Consider the following 16609-nt stretch of genomic DNA (forward strand, 5'->3'; position numbering starts at 1 on the left):
CCCAAGTGGCAAAATGAGGAATTTTTTTGGAAAAGTTGAGAAAATGTTAAGTCTTTGTACCTCGAATAACTTTTTCCACAGACAACTTAGCACATCGGCGTAGAATAACTTTTGGTAGCTAATGACCAGATCTATCCAAATATGTGCTACAATTGAAGATCCATTGGAAACTGACCGAGTTATAAGCATCCAAAGTGGCAAAATGAGGAATTTTTTTGGAAAAGTTGAGAAAATGTTAAGTCTTTGTACCTCGAATAACTTTTTCCACAGACAACTTAGCACATCGGCGTAGAATAACTTTTGGTAGCTAATGACCAGATCTATCCAAATATGTGCTACAATTGAAGATCCATTGGAAACTGACCGAGTTATAAGCATCCCAAGTGGCAAAATGAGGAATTTTTTTGGAAAAGTTGAGAAAATGTTAAGTCTTTGTACCTCGAATAACTTTTTCCACAGACAACTTAGCACATCGGCGTAGAATAACTTTTGGTAGCTAATGACCAGATCTATCCAAATATGTGCTTCAATTGAAGATCCATAGGAAACTGACCGAGTTATAAGCATCCAAAGTGGCAAAATGAGGAATTTTTTAGGAAAAATTGAGAAAATTTTAAGTCTTTGTACCTCGAATAACTTTTTCCACAGACAACTTAGCACATCGGCGTAGAATAACTTTTGGTAGCTGATGAGCAGATCTTTCCAAATCTGTGTTACAATTGAAGATCCATTGGAAACTGACCGAGTTATAAGCATCCAAAGTGGCAAAATGAGGAATTTTTTAGGAAAAATTGAGAAAATTTTAAGTCTTTGTACCTCGAATAACTTTTTCCACAGACAACTTAGCACATCGGCGTAGAATAACTTTTGGTAGCTGATGAGCAGATCTTTCCAAATCTCTGTTACAATTGAAGATCCATTGGAAACTGACCGAGTTATAAGCATCCAAAGTGGCAAAATGAGGAATTTTTTGGAAAAGTTGAGAAAATGTTAAGTCTTTGTACCTCGAATAACTTTTTCCACAGACAACTTAGCACATCGGCGTAGAATAACTTTTGGTAGCTAATGACCAGATCTATTCAAATATGTGCTACAATTGAAGATCCATTGGAAACTGACTGAGTTATAAGCATCCAAAGTGGCAAAATGAGGAATTTTTTGGAAAAGTTGAGAAAATTTTAAGTCTTTGTACCTCGAATAACTTTTTCCACAGACAACTTAGCACATCGGCGTAGAATAACTTTTGGTAGCTGATGAGCAGATCTTTCCAAATCTGTGTTACAATTGAAGATCCATTGGAAACTGACCGAGTTATAAGCATCCAAAGTGGCAAAAAGAGGAATTTTTTAGGAAAAATTGAGAAAATGTTAAGTCTTTGTACCTCGAATAACTTTTTCCACAGACAACTTAGCACATCGGCGTAGAATAACTTTTGGTAGCTAATGACCAGATCTATCCAAATATGTGCTACAATTGAAGATCCATTGGAAACTGACTGAGTTATAAGCATCCAAAGTGGCAAAATGAGGAATTTTTTAGGAAAAATTGAGAAAATTTTAAGTCTTTGTACCTCGAATAACTTTTTCCACAGACAACTTAGCACATCGGCGTAGAATAACTTTTGGTAGCTGATGAGCAGATCTATCCAAATATGTGCTACAATTGAAGATCCATTGGAAACTGACCGAGTTATAAGCATCCAAAGTGGCAAAATGAGGAATTTTTTTGGAAAAGTTGAGAAAATGTTAAGTCTTTGTACCTCGAATAACTTTTTCCACAGACAACTTAGCACATCGGCGTAGAATAACTTTTGGTAGCTAATGACCAGATCTATCCAAATATGTGCTACAATTGAAGATCCATTGAAAACTGACCGAGTTATAAGCATCCAAAGTGGCAAAATGAGGAATTTTTTAGGAAAAATTGAGAAAATGTTAAGTCTTTGTACCTCTTATAACTTTTTCCACAGACAACTTAGCACATCGGCGTAGAATAACTTTTGGTAGCTAATGACCAGATCTATCCAAATATGTGCTACAATTGAAGATCCATTGGAAACTGACCGAGTTATAAGCATCCAAAGTGGCAAAATGGGTAAAATTTTACGGGGCAAAGCCAAGGGTAATTTTTTTTATCCCTCTAATAACTTCTAGCACAGACATTGAATCGCTTTGTGATGTACGGATGAAATGTAGCAAACAGTTGGAACTACCCATAAAATCTTAAAGATAGACGATCCAATGTATAGAACCGGAGTAATGTGCGATACATGGTGAAAAATCGAGTGAAAAATTAACTATAAACTGTTTTTCCTCAATAACTCGAATACTAGACGTCGGAGGGGGGTGCCGTAGAACAATTTTTTGTAGCCCTTGAAATTACCTTTCGAATGATATATAGTGGTTTTTTGGTCAAAAAGTGACCCCGAGACTAGTAACCCTCCATACACAAAACCGCCTAAAAAGTTTTGGTTTTGCAAAATTTTGAAAAGTGCGTCAAAAAATTTTTTTCAAAAAGTACCAAATCGTGATCAGAACTCACTATAGACCATAAAAAGTGAAATCCGATGATCATTTGCAACACTTGGTCAATCGAGAAAAATTTCACTTTTTTACTAGAGTCGGGTACCCTGAACGAAAAATCGCTCAAGTGATGGTTTTTGGCCAATAACTCGAATACTAGACGTCGGAGGGGGGTGCCGTAGAACAATTTTTTGTAGCCCTTGAAATTACCTTTCGAATGATATATAGTGGTTTTTTGGTCAAAAAGTGACCCCGAGACTAGTAACGCTCCATACAAAAAACCGCCTAAAAAGTTTTGGTTTTGCAAAATTTTGAAAAGTTCAAAAAAATTTTTTTTTCAAAAACTACTAAAACGTGATAAGAACTTACTATAGACCATGAAAAGTGATATCCGATGATAATTTGCAAAAGTTGGTAACTAGTAAAAAATTTCACTTTTTTACTAGAGTCGGGTACCCGTACATTGAACATTTTGTATGGAAGACAACACTTGGTGCACCAAACTTTGTACCGCGAATAACTTTTTTGCCCGGCATCGGAGCGCATTGTTGTGGAACAACTTTTTGTAGCGCGTCACGAGACGCATCTAATTCTGAAGAAAGATCGAGAAAATGTTGAAAATTGACCGAGTTATGGCAGGTGAAAGAAAAAGCTTAGGTCGCGAATAACTTTTTTGCCCGACATCGGAGCACATGGTCGTGGAAGACTTTTAGCTTGCATTTGTCGAGATCTATCCAAATCACAAAGAAAATCCAAAATCGGTCGGTAAATGACTGAGATATGGGCAAAAATAGGTTGAAACGTGGCACCGGGGTTGAACGGGGTTGAAATAGGCACCTTACTCGGTGGACACAAATCGGTACATAAAACAGGTTTTTCGCGAATAACTTTTGTGCCCTACGTCTGAGCACATGGGTGTAGAATACTTTTTGGTAGAATTTCACGAGATGTAACTAAAACAGAAGAAATTTTGGAAAAATGTTGAAAATTCACCGAGTTACATCGAAGAATAGGTGCAAATGTGAACATTTTGCATGGAAGACAACACTTGGTGCACCAAACTTTGTACCGCGAATAACTTTTTTGCCCGGCATCGGAGCGCATGGTCGTGGAACAACTTTTTGTAGCGCGTCACGAGACGCATCTAATTCTGAAGAAAGATCGAGAAAATGTTGAAAATTGGCCGAGTTATGGCAGGTGAAAGAAAAAGTTTAGGTCGCGAATAACTTTTTTGCCCGACATCGGAGCACATGGTCGTGGAAGACTTTTAGCTTGCATTTGTCGAGATCTATCCAAATCACAAAGAAAATCCAAAATCGGTCGGTAAATGACTGAGATATGGGCAAAAATAGGTTGAAACGTGGCACCGGGGTTGAACGGGGTTGAAATAGGTTGAAATAGAGGTTTTTCGCGAATAACTTTTGTGCCCTACGTCTGAGCACATGGGTGTAGAATACTTTTTGGTAGAATTTCACGAGATGTAACTAAAACAGAAGAAATTTTGGAAAAATGTTGAAAATTCACCGAGTTACATCGAAGAATAGGTGCAAATGTGAACATTTTGTATGGAAAACAACAGTTGGTGCACCAAACTTTGTACCGCGAATAACTTTTTTGCCCGGCATCGGAGCGCATGGTCGTGGAACAACTTTTTGTAGCGCGTCACGAGACGCATCTAATTCTGAAGAAAGATCGAGAAAATGTTGAAAATTGACCGAGTTATGGCAGGTTAAAGAAAAAGTTTAGGTCGCGAATAACTTTTTTGCCCGACATCGGAGCACATGGTCGTGGAAGACTTTTAGCTTGCATTTATCGAGATCTATCCAAATCACAAAGAAAATCCAAAATCGGTCGGTAAATGACTGAGATATGGGCAAAAATAGGTTGAAACGTGGCACCGGGGTTGAACGGGGTTGAAATAGGCACCTTACTCGGTGGACACAAATCGGTACCTAAAACAGGTTTTTCGCGAATAACTTTTGTGCCCTACGTCTGAGCACATGGGTGTAGAATACTTTTTGGTAGAATTTCACGAGATGTAACTAAAACAGAAGAAATTTTGGAAAAATGTTGAAAATTCACCGAGTTACATCGAAGAATAGGTGCAAATGTGAACATTTTGCATGGAAGACAACACTTGGTGCACCAAACTTTGTACCGCGAATAACTTTTTTGACCGGCATCGGAGCGCATGGTCGTGGAACAACTTTTTGTAGCGCGTCACGAGACGCATCTAATTCTGAAGAAAGATCGAGAAAATGTTGAAAATTGGCCGAGTTATGGCAGGTGAAAGAAAAAGCTTAGGTCGCGAATAACTTTTTTGCCCGACATCGGAGCACATGGTCGTGGAAGACTTTTAGCTTGCATTTGTCGAGATCTATCCAAATCACAAAGAAAATCCAAAATCGGTCGGTAAATGACTGAGATATGGGCAAAAATAGGTTGAAACGTGGCACCGGGGTTGAACGGGGTTGAAATAGGTTGAAATAGAGGTTTTTCGCGAATAACTTTTGTGCCCTACGTCTGAGCACATGGGTGTAGAATACTTTTTGGTAGAATTTCACGAGATGTAACTAAAACAGAAGAAATTTTGGAAAAATGTTGAAAATTCACCGAGTTACATCGAAGAATAGGTGCAAATGTGAACATTTTGTATGGAAAACAACAGTTGGTGCACCAAACTTTGTACCGCGAATAACTTTTTTGCCCGGCATCGGAGCGCATGGTCGTGGAACAACTTTTTGTAGCGCGTCACGAGACGCATCTAATTCTGAAGAAAGATCGAGAAAATGTTGAAAATTGACCGAGTTATGGCAGGTGAAAGAAAAAGTTTAGGTCGCGAATAACTTTTTTGCCCGACATCGGAGCACATGGTCGTGGAAGACTTTTAGCTTGCATTTATCGAGATCTATCCAAATCACAAAGAAAATCCAAAATCGGTCGGTAAATGACTGAGATATGGGCAAAAATAGGTTGAAACGTGGCACCGGGGTTGAACGGGGTTGAAATAGGTTGAAATAGAGGTTTTTCGCGAATAACTTTTGTGCCCTACGTCTGAGCACATGGGTGTAGAATACTTTTTGGTAGAATTTCACGAGATGTAACTAAAACAGAAGAAATTTTGGAAAAATGTTGAAAATTCACCGAGTTACATCGAAGAATAGGTGCAAATGTGAACATTTTGTATGGAAAACAACAGTTGGTGCACCAAACTTTGTACCGCGAATAACTTTTTTGCCCGGCATCGGAGCGCATGGTCGTGGAACAACTTTTTGTAGCGCGTCACAAGACGCATCTAATTCTGAAGAAAGATCGAGAAAATATTGAAAATTGACCGAGTTATGGCAGGTGAAAGAAAAAGTTTAGGTCGCGAATAACTTTTTTTCCCGACATCGGAGCACATGGTCGTGGAAGACTTTTAGCTTGCATTTGTCGAGATCTATCCAAATCACAAAGAAAATCCAAAATCGGTCGGTAAATGACTGAGATATGGGCAAAAATAGGTTGAAACGTGGCACCGGGGTTGAACGGGGTTGAAATAGGCACCTTACTCGGTGGACACAAATCGGTACACAAAACAGGTTTTTCGCGAATAACTTTTGTGCCCTACGTCTGAGCACATGGGTGTAGAATACTTTTTGGTAGAATTTCACGAGATGTAACTAAAACAGAAGAAATTTTGGAAAAATGTTGAAAATTCACCGAGTTACATCGAAGAATAGGTGCAAATGTGAACATTTTGCATGGAAGACAACACTTGGTGCACCAAACTTTGTACCGCGAATAACTTTTTTGCCCGGCATCGGAGCGCATGGTCGTGGAACAACTTTTTGTAGCGCGTCACAAGACGCATCTAATTCTGAAGAAAGATCGAGAAAATGTTGAAAATTGGCCGAGTTATGGCAGGTGAAAGAAAAAGCTTAGGTCGCGAATAACTTTTTTGCCCGACATCGGAGCACATGGTCGTGGAAGACTTTTAGCTTGCATTTGTCGAGATCTATCCAAATCACAAAGAAAATCCAAAATCGGTCGGTAAATGACTGAGATATGGGCAAAAATAGGTTGAAACGTGGCACCGGGGTTGAACGGGGTTGAAATAGGCACCTTACTCGGTGGACACAAATCGGTACACAAAACAGGTTTTTCGCGAATAACTTTTGTGCCCTACGTCTGAGCACATGGGTGTAGAATACTTTTTGGTAGAATTTCACGAGATGTAACTAAAACAGAAGAAATTTTGGAAAAAAGTTGAAAATTCACCGAGTTACATCGAAGAATAGGTGCAAATGTGAACATTTTGTATGGAAAACAACAGTTGGTGCACCAAACTTTGTACCGCGAATAACTTTTTTGCCCGGCATCAAAGTGCATGGTCGTGGAACAACTTTTTGTAGCGCGTCACGAGACGCATCTAATTCTGAAGAAAGATCGAGAAAATGTTGAAAATTGACCGAGTTATGGCAGGTTAAAGAAAAAGTTTAGGTCGCGAATAACTTTTTTGCCCGACATCGGAGCACATGGTCGTGGAAGACTTTTAGCTTGCATTTATCGAGATCTATCCAAATCACAAAGAAAATCCAAAATCGGTCGGTAAATGACTGAGATATGGGCAAAAATAGGTTGAAACGTGGCACCGGGGTTGAACGGGGTTGAAATAGGCACCTTACTCGGTGGACACAAATCGGTACATAAAACAGGTTTTTCGCGAATAACTTTTGTGCCCTACGTCTGAGCACATGGGTGTAGAATACTTTTTGGTAGAATTTCACGAGATGTAACTAAAACAGAAGAAATTTTGGAAAAATGTTGAAAATTCACCGAGTTACATCGAAGAATAGGTGCAAATGTGAACATTTTGCATGGAAGACAACACTTGGTGCACCAAACTTTGTACCGCGAATAACTTTTTTGCCCGGCATCGGAGCGCATGGTCGTGGAACAACTTTTTGTAGCGCGTCACGAGACGCATCTAATTCTGAAGAAAGATCGAGAAAATGTTGAAAATTGGCCGAGTTATGGCAGGTGAAAGAAAAAGCTTAGGTCGCGAATAACTTTTTTGCCCGACATCGGAGCACATGGTCGTGGAAGACTTTTAGCTTGCATTTGTCGAGATCTATCCAAATCACAAAGAAAATCCAAAATCGGTCGGTAAATGACTGAGATATGGGCAAAAATAGGTTGAAACGTGGCACCGGGGTTGAACGGGGTTGAAATAGGTTGAAATAGAGGTTTTTCGCGAATAACTTTTGTGCCCTACGTCTGAGCACATGGGTGTAGAATACTTTTTGGTAGAATTTCACGAGATGTAACTAAAACAGAAGAAATTTTGGAAAAAAGTTGAAAATTCACCGAGTTACATCGAAGAATAGGTGCAAATGTGAACATTTTGTATGGAAAACAACAGTTGGTGCACCAAACTTTGTACCGCGAATAACTTTTTTGCCCGGCATCAAAGTGCATGGTCGTGGAACAACTTTTTGTAGCGCGTCACGAGACGCATCTAATTCTGAAGAAAGATCGAGAAAATGTTGAAAATTGACCGAGTTATGGCAGGTTAAAGAAAAAGTTTAGGTCGCGAATAACTTTTTTGCCCGACATCGGAGCACATGGTCGTGGAAGACTTTTAGCTTGCATTTATCGAGATCTATCCAAATCACAAAGAAAATCCAAAATCGGTCGGTAAATGACTGAGATATGGGCAAAAATAGGTTGAAACGTGGCACCGGGGTTGAACGGGGTTGAAATAGGCACCTTACTCGGTGGACACAAATCGGTACATAAAACAGGTTTTTCGCGAATAACTTTTGTGCCCTACGTCTGAGCACATGGGTGTAGAATACTTTTTGGTAGAATTTCACGAGATGTAACTAAAACAGAAGAAATTTTGGAAAAATGTTGAAAATTCACCGAGTTACATCGAAGAATAGGTGCAAATGTGAACATTTTGCATGGAAGACAACACTTGGTGCACCAAACTTTGTACCGCGAATAACTTTTTTGCCCGGCATCGGAGCGCATGGTCGTGGAACAACTTTTTGTAGCGCGTCACGAGACGCATCTAATTCTGAAGAAAGATCGAGAAAATGTTGAAAATTGGCCGAGTTATGGCAGGTGAAAGAAAAAGCTTAGGTCGCGAATAACTTTTTTGCCCGACATCGGAGCACATGGTCGTGGAAGACTTTTAGCTTGCATTTGTCGAGATCTATCCAAATCACAAAGAAAATCCAAAATCGGTCGGTAAATGACTGAGATATGGGCAAAAATAGGTTGAAACGTGGCACCGGGGTTGAACGGGGTTGAAATAGGTTGAAATAGAGGTTTTTCGCGAATAACTTTTGTGCCCTACGTCTGAGCACATGGGTGTAGAATACTTTTTGGTAGAATTTCACGAGATGTAACTAAAACAGAAGAAATTTTGGAAAAAAGTTGAAAATTCACCGAGTTACATCGAAGAATAGGTGCAAATGTGAACATTTTGTATGGAAAACAACAGTTGGTGCACCAAACTTTGTACCGCGAATAACTTTTTTGCCCGGCATCGGAGCGCATGGTCGTGGAACAACTTTTTGTAGCGCGTCACGAGACGCATCTAATTCTGAAGAAAGATCGAGAAAATGTTGAAAATTGGCCGAGTTATGGCAGGTGAAAGAAAAAGCTTAGGTCGCGAATAACTTTTTTGCCCGACATCGGAGCACATGGTCGTGGAAGACTTTTAGCTTGCATTTGTCGAGATCTATCCAAATCACAAAGAAAATCCAAAATCGGTCGGTAAATGACTGAGATATGGGCAAAAATAGGTTGAAACGTGGCACCGGGGTTGAACGGGGTTGAAATAGGTTGAAATAGAGGTTTTTCGCGAATAACTTTTGTGCCCTACGTCTGAGCACATGGGTGTAGAATACTTTTTGGTAGAATTTCACGAGATGTAACTAAAACAGAAGAAATTTTGGAAAAATGTTGAAAATTCACCGAGTTACATCGAAGAATAGGTGCAAATGTGAACATTTTGTATGGAAAACAACACTTGGTGCACCAAACTTTGTACCGCGAATAACTTTTTTGCCCGGCATCGAAGCGCATGGTCGTGGAACAACTTTTTGTAGCGCGTCACAAGACGCATCTAATTCTGAAGAAAGATCGAGAAAATGTTGAAAATTGACCGAGTTATGGCAGGTGAAAGAAAAAGTTTAGGTCGCGAATAACTTTTTTGCCCGACATCGGAGCACATGGTCGTGGAAGACTTTTAGCTTGCATTTATCGAGATCTATCCAAATCACAAAGAAAATCCAAAATCGGTCGGTAAATGACTGAGATATAGTCAAAAATAGAAATTGAAATGCGAATCGCGAGAAATCAGCCTGAAGGTAGGCAATTCGTATAAGCCATTCAAAGTATTAGAAGCTACTTTTTCGAATAACTTTTTCCACAGACAACTTAGCACATCGGCGTAGAATAACTTTTGGTAGCTGATGAGCAGATCTTTCCAAATATGTGCTACAATTGAAGATCCATTGGAAACTGACCGAGTTATAAGCATCCAAAGTGGCAAAATGAGGAATTTTTTTTGGAAAAGTTGAGAAAATGTTAAGTCTTTGTACCTCGAATAACTTTTTCCACAGACAACTTAGCACATCGGCGTAGAATAACTTTTGGTAGCTAATGACCAGATCTATCCAAATATGTGCTACAATTGAAGATCCATTGCAAACTGACCGAGTTATAAGCATCCAAAGTGGCAAAATGAGGAATTTTTTTGGAAAAGTTGAGAAAATGTTAAGTCTTTGTACCTCGAATAACTTTTTCCACAGACAACTTAGCACATCGGCGTAGAATAACTTTTGGTAGCTAATGACCAGATCTATCCAAATATGTGCTACAATTGAAGATCCATTGGAAACTGACCGAGTTATAAGCATCCAAAGTGGCAAAATGAGGAATTTTTTTTGGAAAAGTTGAGAAAATGTTAAGTCTTTGTACCTCGAATAACTTTTTCCACAGACAACTTAGCACATCGGCGTAGAATAACTTTTGGTAGCTAATGACCAGATCTATCCAAATATGTGCTACAATTGAAGATCCATTGGAAACTGACCGAGTTATAAGCATCCAAAGTGGCAAAATGAGGAATTTTTTTGGAAAAGTATAGAAAATGTTAAGTCTTTGTACCTCGAATAACTTTTTCCACAGACAACTTAGCACATCGGCGTAGAATAACTTTTGGTAGCTAATGACCAGATCTATCCAAATATGTGCTACAATTGAAGATCCATTGGAAACTGACCGAGTTATAAGCATCCAAACTGGCAAAATGAGGAATTTTTTTGGAAAAGTTGAGAAAATGTTAAGTCTTTGTACCTCGAATAACTTTTTCCACAGACAACTTAGCACATCGGCGTAGAATAACTTTTGGTAGCTAATGACCAGATCTATCCAAATATGTGCTACAATTGAAGATCCATTGGAAACTGACCGAGTTATAAGCATCCAAAGTGGCAAAATGAGGAATTTTTTTGGAAAAGTTGAGAAAATGTTAAGTCTTTGTACCTCGAATAACTTTTTCCACAGACAACTTAGCACATCGGCGTAGAATAACTTTTGGTAGCTAATGACCAGATCTATCCAAATATGTGCTACAATTGAAGATCCATTGGAAACTGACCGAGTTATAAGCATCCAAAGTGGCAAAATGAGGATTTTTTTTTGGAAAGTTGAGAAAATGTTAAGTCTTTGTACCTCGAATAACTTTTTCCACAGACAACTTAGCACATCGGCGTAGAATAACTTTTGGTAGCTAATGACCAGATCTATCCAAATCTGTGTTACAATTGAAGATCCATTGGAAACTGACCGAGTTATAAGCATCCAAAGTGGCAAAATGAGGAATTTTTTAGGAAAAATTGAGAAAATGTTAAGTCTTTGTACCTCGAATAACTTTTTCCACAGACAACTTAGCACATCGGCGTAGAATAACTTTTGGTAGCTAATGACCAGATCTATCCAAATATGTGCTACAATTGAAGATCCATTGGAAACTGACCGAGTTATAAGCATCCAAAGTGGCAAAATGAGGATTTTTTTTTGGAAAGTTGAGAAAATGTTAAGTCTTTGTACCTCGAATAACTTTTTCCACAGACAACTTAGCACATCGGCGTAGAATAACTTTTGGTAGCTGATGAGCAGATCTTTCCAAATCTGTGTTACAATTGAAGATCCATTGGAAACTGACCGAGTTATAAGCATCCAAAGTGGCAAAATGAGGAATTTTTTAGGAAAAATTGAGAAAATGTTAAGTCTTTGTACCTCGAATAACTTTTTCCACAGACAACTTAGCACATCGGCGTAGAATAACTTTTGGTAGCTAATGACCAGATCTATCCAAATATGTGCTACAATTGAAGATCCATTGGAAACTGACCGAGTTATAAGCATCCAAAGTGGCAAAATGAGGAATTTTTTTTGGAAAAGTTGAGAAAATGTTAAGTCTTTGTACCTCGAATAACTTTTTCCACAGACAACTTAGCACATCGGCGTAGAATAACTTTTGGTAGCTAATGACCAGATCTATCCAAATATGTGCTACAATTGAAGATCCATTGGAAACTGACCGAGTTATAAGCATCCAAAGTGGCAAAATGAGGATTTTTTTTGGAAAAGTTGAGAAAATGTTAAGTCTTTGTACCTCGAATAACTTTTTCCACAGACAACTTAGCACATCGGCGTAGAATAACTTTTGGTAGCTAATGACCAGATCTATCCAAATATGTGCTACAATTGAAGATCCATTGGAAACTGACCGAGTTATAAGCATCCAAAGTGGCAAAATGAGGATTTTTTTTTGGAAAGTTGAGAAAATGTTAAGTCTTTGTACCTCGAATAACTTTTTCCACAGACAACTTAGCACATCGGCGCAGAATAACTTTTGGTAGCTAATGACCAGATCTATCCAAATATGTGCTACAATTGAAGATCCATTGGAAACTGACCGAGTTATAAGCATCCAAAGTGGCAAAATGAGGAATTTTTTTGGAAAAGTTGAGAAAATGTTAAGTCTTTGTACCTCGAATAACTTTTTCCACAGACAACTTAGCACATCGGCGTAGAATAACTTTTGGTAGTTAATGACCAGATCTATCCAAATATGTGCTACAATTGAAGATCCATTGGAAACTGACCAAGTTATAAGCATCCAAAGTGGCAAAATGAGGAATTTTTTTGGAAAAGTTGAGAAAATGTTAAGTCTTTGTACCTCGAATAACTTTTTCCACAGACAACTTAGCACATCGGCGTAGAATAACTTTTGGTAGCTAATGACCAGATCTATCCAAATATGTGCTACAATTGAAGATCCATTGGAAACTGACCGAGTTATAAGCACCCAAAGTGGCAAAATGAGGAATTTTTTTGGAAAAGTTGAGAAAATGTTAAGTCTTTGTACCTCGAATAACTTTTTCCACAGACAACTTAGCACATCGGCGTAGAATAACTTTTGGTAGTTAATGACCAGATCTATCCAAATATGTGCTACAATTGAAGATCCATTGGAAACTGACCAAGTTATAAGCATCCAAAGTGGCAAAATGAGGAATTTTTTTGGAAAAGTTGAGAAAATGTTAAGTCTTTGTACCTCGAATAACTTTTTCCACAGACAACTTAGCACATCGGCGTAGAATAACTTTTGGTAGCTAATGACCAGATCTATCCAAATATGTGCTACAATTGAAGATCCATTGGAAACTGACCGAGTTATAAGCATCCAAAGTGGCAAAATGAGGAATTTTTTTGGAAAAGTTGAGAAAATGTTAAGTCTTTGTACCTCGAATAACTTTTTCCACAGACAACTTAGCACATCGGCGTAGAATAACTTTTGGTAGCTAATGACCAGATCTATCCAAATATGTGCTACAATTGAAGATCCATTGGAAACTGACCGAGTTATAAGCATCCCAAAGTGGCAAATGAGGAATTTTTTTGGAAAAGTTGAGAAAATGTTAAGTCTTTGTACCTCGAATAACTTTTTCCACAGACAACTTAGCACATCGGCGTAGAATAACTTTTGGTAGCTAATGACCAGATCTATCCAAATATGTGCTACAATTGAAGATCCATTGGAAAACTGACCGAGTTATAAGCATCCAAAGTGGCAAAATGAGGAATTTTTTTGGAAAAGTTGAGAAAATGTTAAGTCTTTGTACCTCGAATAACTTTTTCCACAGACAACTTAGCACATCGGCGTAGAATAACTTTTGGTAGCTAATGACCAGATCTATCCAAATATGTGCTACAATTGAAGATCCATTGGAAACTGACCGAGTTATAAGCATCCAAAGTGGCAAAATGAGGAATTTGTTGGAAAAGTTGAGAAAATGTTAAGTCTTTGTACCTCGAATAACTTTTTCCACAGACAACTTAGCACATCGGCGTAGAATAACTTTTGGTAGCTAATGACCAGATCTATCCAAATATGTGCTACAATTGAAGATCCATTGGAAACTGACCGAGTTATAAGCATCCAAAGTGGCAAAATGAGGAATTTTTTTTGGAAAAGTTGAGAAAATGTTAAGTCTTTGTACCCTCGAATAACTTTTTCCACAGACAACTTAGGCACATCGGCGTAGAATAACTTTTGGTAGCTAATGACCAGATCTATCCAAATATGTGCTACAATTGAAGATCCATTGGAAACTGACCGAGTTATAAGCATCCAAAGTGGCAAAATGAGGAATTTTTTGGAAAAGTTGAGAAAATGTTAAGTCTTTGTACCTCGAATAACTTTTTCCCACAGACAACTTAGCACATCGGCGTAGAATAACTTTTGGTAGCTAATGACCAGATCTATCCAAATATGTGCTACAATTGAAGATCCATTGGAAACTGACCGAGTTATAAGCATCCAAAGTGGCAAAATGAGGAATTTTTTTTGGAAAAGTTGAGAAAATGTTAAGTCTTTGTACCTCGAATAACTTTTTCCACAGACAACTTAGCACATCGGCGTAGAATAACTTTTGGTAGCTAATGACCAGATCTATCCAAATATGTGCTACAATTGAAGATCCATTGGAACTGACCGAGTTATAAGCATCCAAAGTGGCAAAATGAGGAATTTTTTTGGAAAAGTTGAGAAAATGTTAAGTCTTTGTACCTCGAATAACTTTTTCCACAGACAACTTAGCACATCGGCGTAGAATAACTTTTGGTAGCTAATGACCAGATCTATCCAAATATGTGCTACAATTGAAGATCCATTGGAAACTGACCGAGTTATAAGCATCCAAAGTGGCAAAATGAGGAATTTTTTTGGAAAAGTTGAGAAAATGTTAAGTCTTTGTACCTCGAATAACTTTTTCCACAGACAACTTAGCACATCGGCGTAGAATAACTTTTGGTAGCTAATGACCAGATCTATCCAAATATGTGCTACAATTGAAGATCCATTGGAAACTGACCGAGTTATAAGCATCCAAAGTGGCAAAATGAGGAATTTTTTTGGAAAAGTTGAGAAAATGTTAAGTCTTTGTACCTCGAATAACTTTTTCCACAGACAACTTAGCACATCGGCGTAGAATAACTTTTGGTAGCTAATGACCAGATCTATCCAAATATGTGCTACAATTGAAGATCCATTGGAAACTGACCGAGTTATAAGCATCCAAAGTGGCAAAATGAGGAATTTTTTTGGAAAAGTTGAGAAAATGTTAAGTCTTTGTACCTCGAATAACTTTTTCCACAGACAACTTAGCACATCGGCGTAGAATAACTTTTGGTAGCTAATGACCAGATCTATCCAAATATGTGTTACAATTGAAGATCCATTGAAAACTGACCGAGTTATAAGCATCCAAAGTGGCAAAATGAGGAATTTTTTTGGAAAAGTTGAGAAAATGTTAAGTCTTTGTACCTCGAATAACTTTTTCCACAGACAACTTAGCACATCGGCGTAGAATAACTTTTGGTAGCTAATGACCAGATCTATCCAAATATGTGCTACAATTGAAGATCCATTGGAAACTGACCGAGTTATAAGCATCCAAAGTGGCAAAATGAGGAATTTTTTTGGAAAAGTTGAGAAAATGTTAAGTCTTTGTACCTCAAATAACTTTTTCCACAGACAACTTAGCACATCGGCGTAGAATAACTTTTGGTAGCTAATGACCAGATCTATCCAAATATGTGTTACAATTGAAGATCCATTGAAAACTGACCGAGTTATAAGCATCCAAAGTGGCAAAATGAGGAATTTTTTTGGAAAAGTTGAGAAAATGTTAAGTCTTTGTACCTCGAATAACTTTTTCCACAGACAACTTAGCACATCGGCGTAGAATAACTTTTGGTAGCTAATGACCAGATCTATCCAAATATGTGCTACAATTGAAGATCCATTGGAAACTGTCCGAGTTATAAGCATCCAAAGTGGCAAAATGAGGAATTTTTTTGGAAAAGTTGAGAAAATGTTAAGTCTTTGTACCTCAAATAACTTTTTCCACAGACAACTTAGCACATCGGCGTAGAATAACTTTTGGTAGCTAATGACCAGATCTATCCAAATATGTGCTACAATTGAAGATCCATTGGAAACTGACCGAGTTATAAGCATCCAAAGTGGCAAAATGAGGATTTTTTTTGGAAAAGTTGAGAAAATGTTAAGTCTTTGTACCTCAAATAACTTTTTCCACAGACAACTTAGCACATCGGCGTAGAATAACTTTTGGTAGCTAATGACCAGATCTATCCAAATATGTGCTACAATTGAAGATCCATTGGAAACTGACCGAGTTATAAGCATCCAAAGTGGCAAAATGAGGAATTTTTTTGGAAAAGTTGAGAAATGTTAAGTCTTTGTACCTCGAATAACTTTTTCCACAGACAACTTAGCACATCGGCGTAGAATAACTTTTGGTAGCTAATGACCAGATCTATCCAAATATGTGCTACAATTGAAGATCCATTGGAAACTGTCCGAGTTATAAGCATCCAAAGTGGCAAAATGAGGAATTTTTTTGAAAAGTTGAGAAAATGTTAAGTCTTTGTACCTCAAATAACTTTTTCCACAGACAACTTAGCACATCGGCGTAGAATAACTTTTGGTAGCT

The 16609-nt window shown here is 38.0% G+C and overlaps 1 protein-coding gene across 1 annotated transcript in view; it reads right to left on the reverse strand.

The window, feature by feature from the left end:
- Positions 1-452: 452 nt before the first annotated feature.
- Positions 453-16609, reverse strand: part of LOC125773305 (uncharacterized) — a 130410-nt gene continuing 114253 nt past the window's right edge. Inside the window, exon 2 of the mRNA XM_049444340.1 lies at positions 453-1948. Coding sequence (XP_049300297.1) covers positions 1124-1948 — 825 coding nt within the window. The 3' untranslated portion in view covers positions 453-1123. The remainder of the gene's footprint in view (positions 1949-16609) is intronic.

Source organism: Anopheles funestus (assembly GCF_943734845.2).
Source record: "Anopheles funestus chromosome X unlocalized genomic scaffold, idAnoFuneDA-416_04 X_unloc_29, whole genome shotgun sequence".
Lineage (NCBI taxonomy): Eukaryota > Metazoa > Arthropoda > Insecta > Diptera > Culicidae > Anopheles > Anopheles funestus.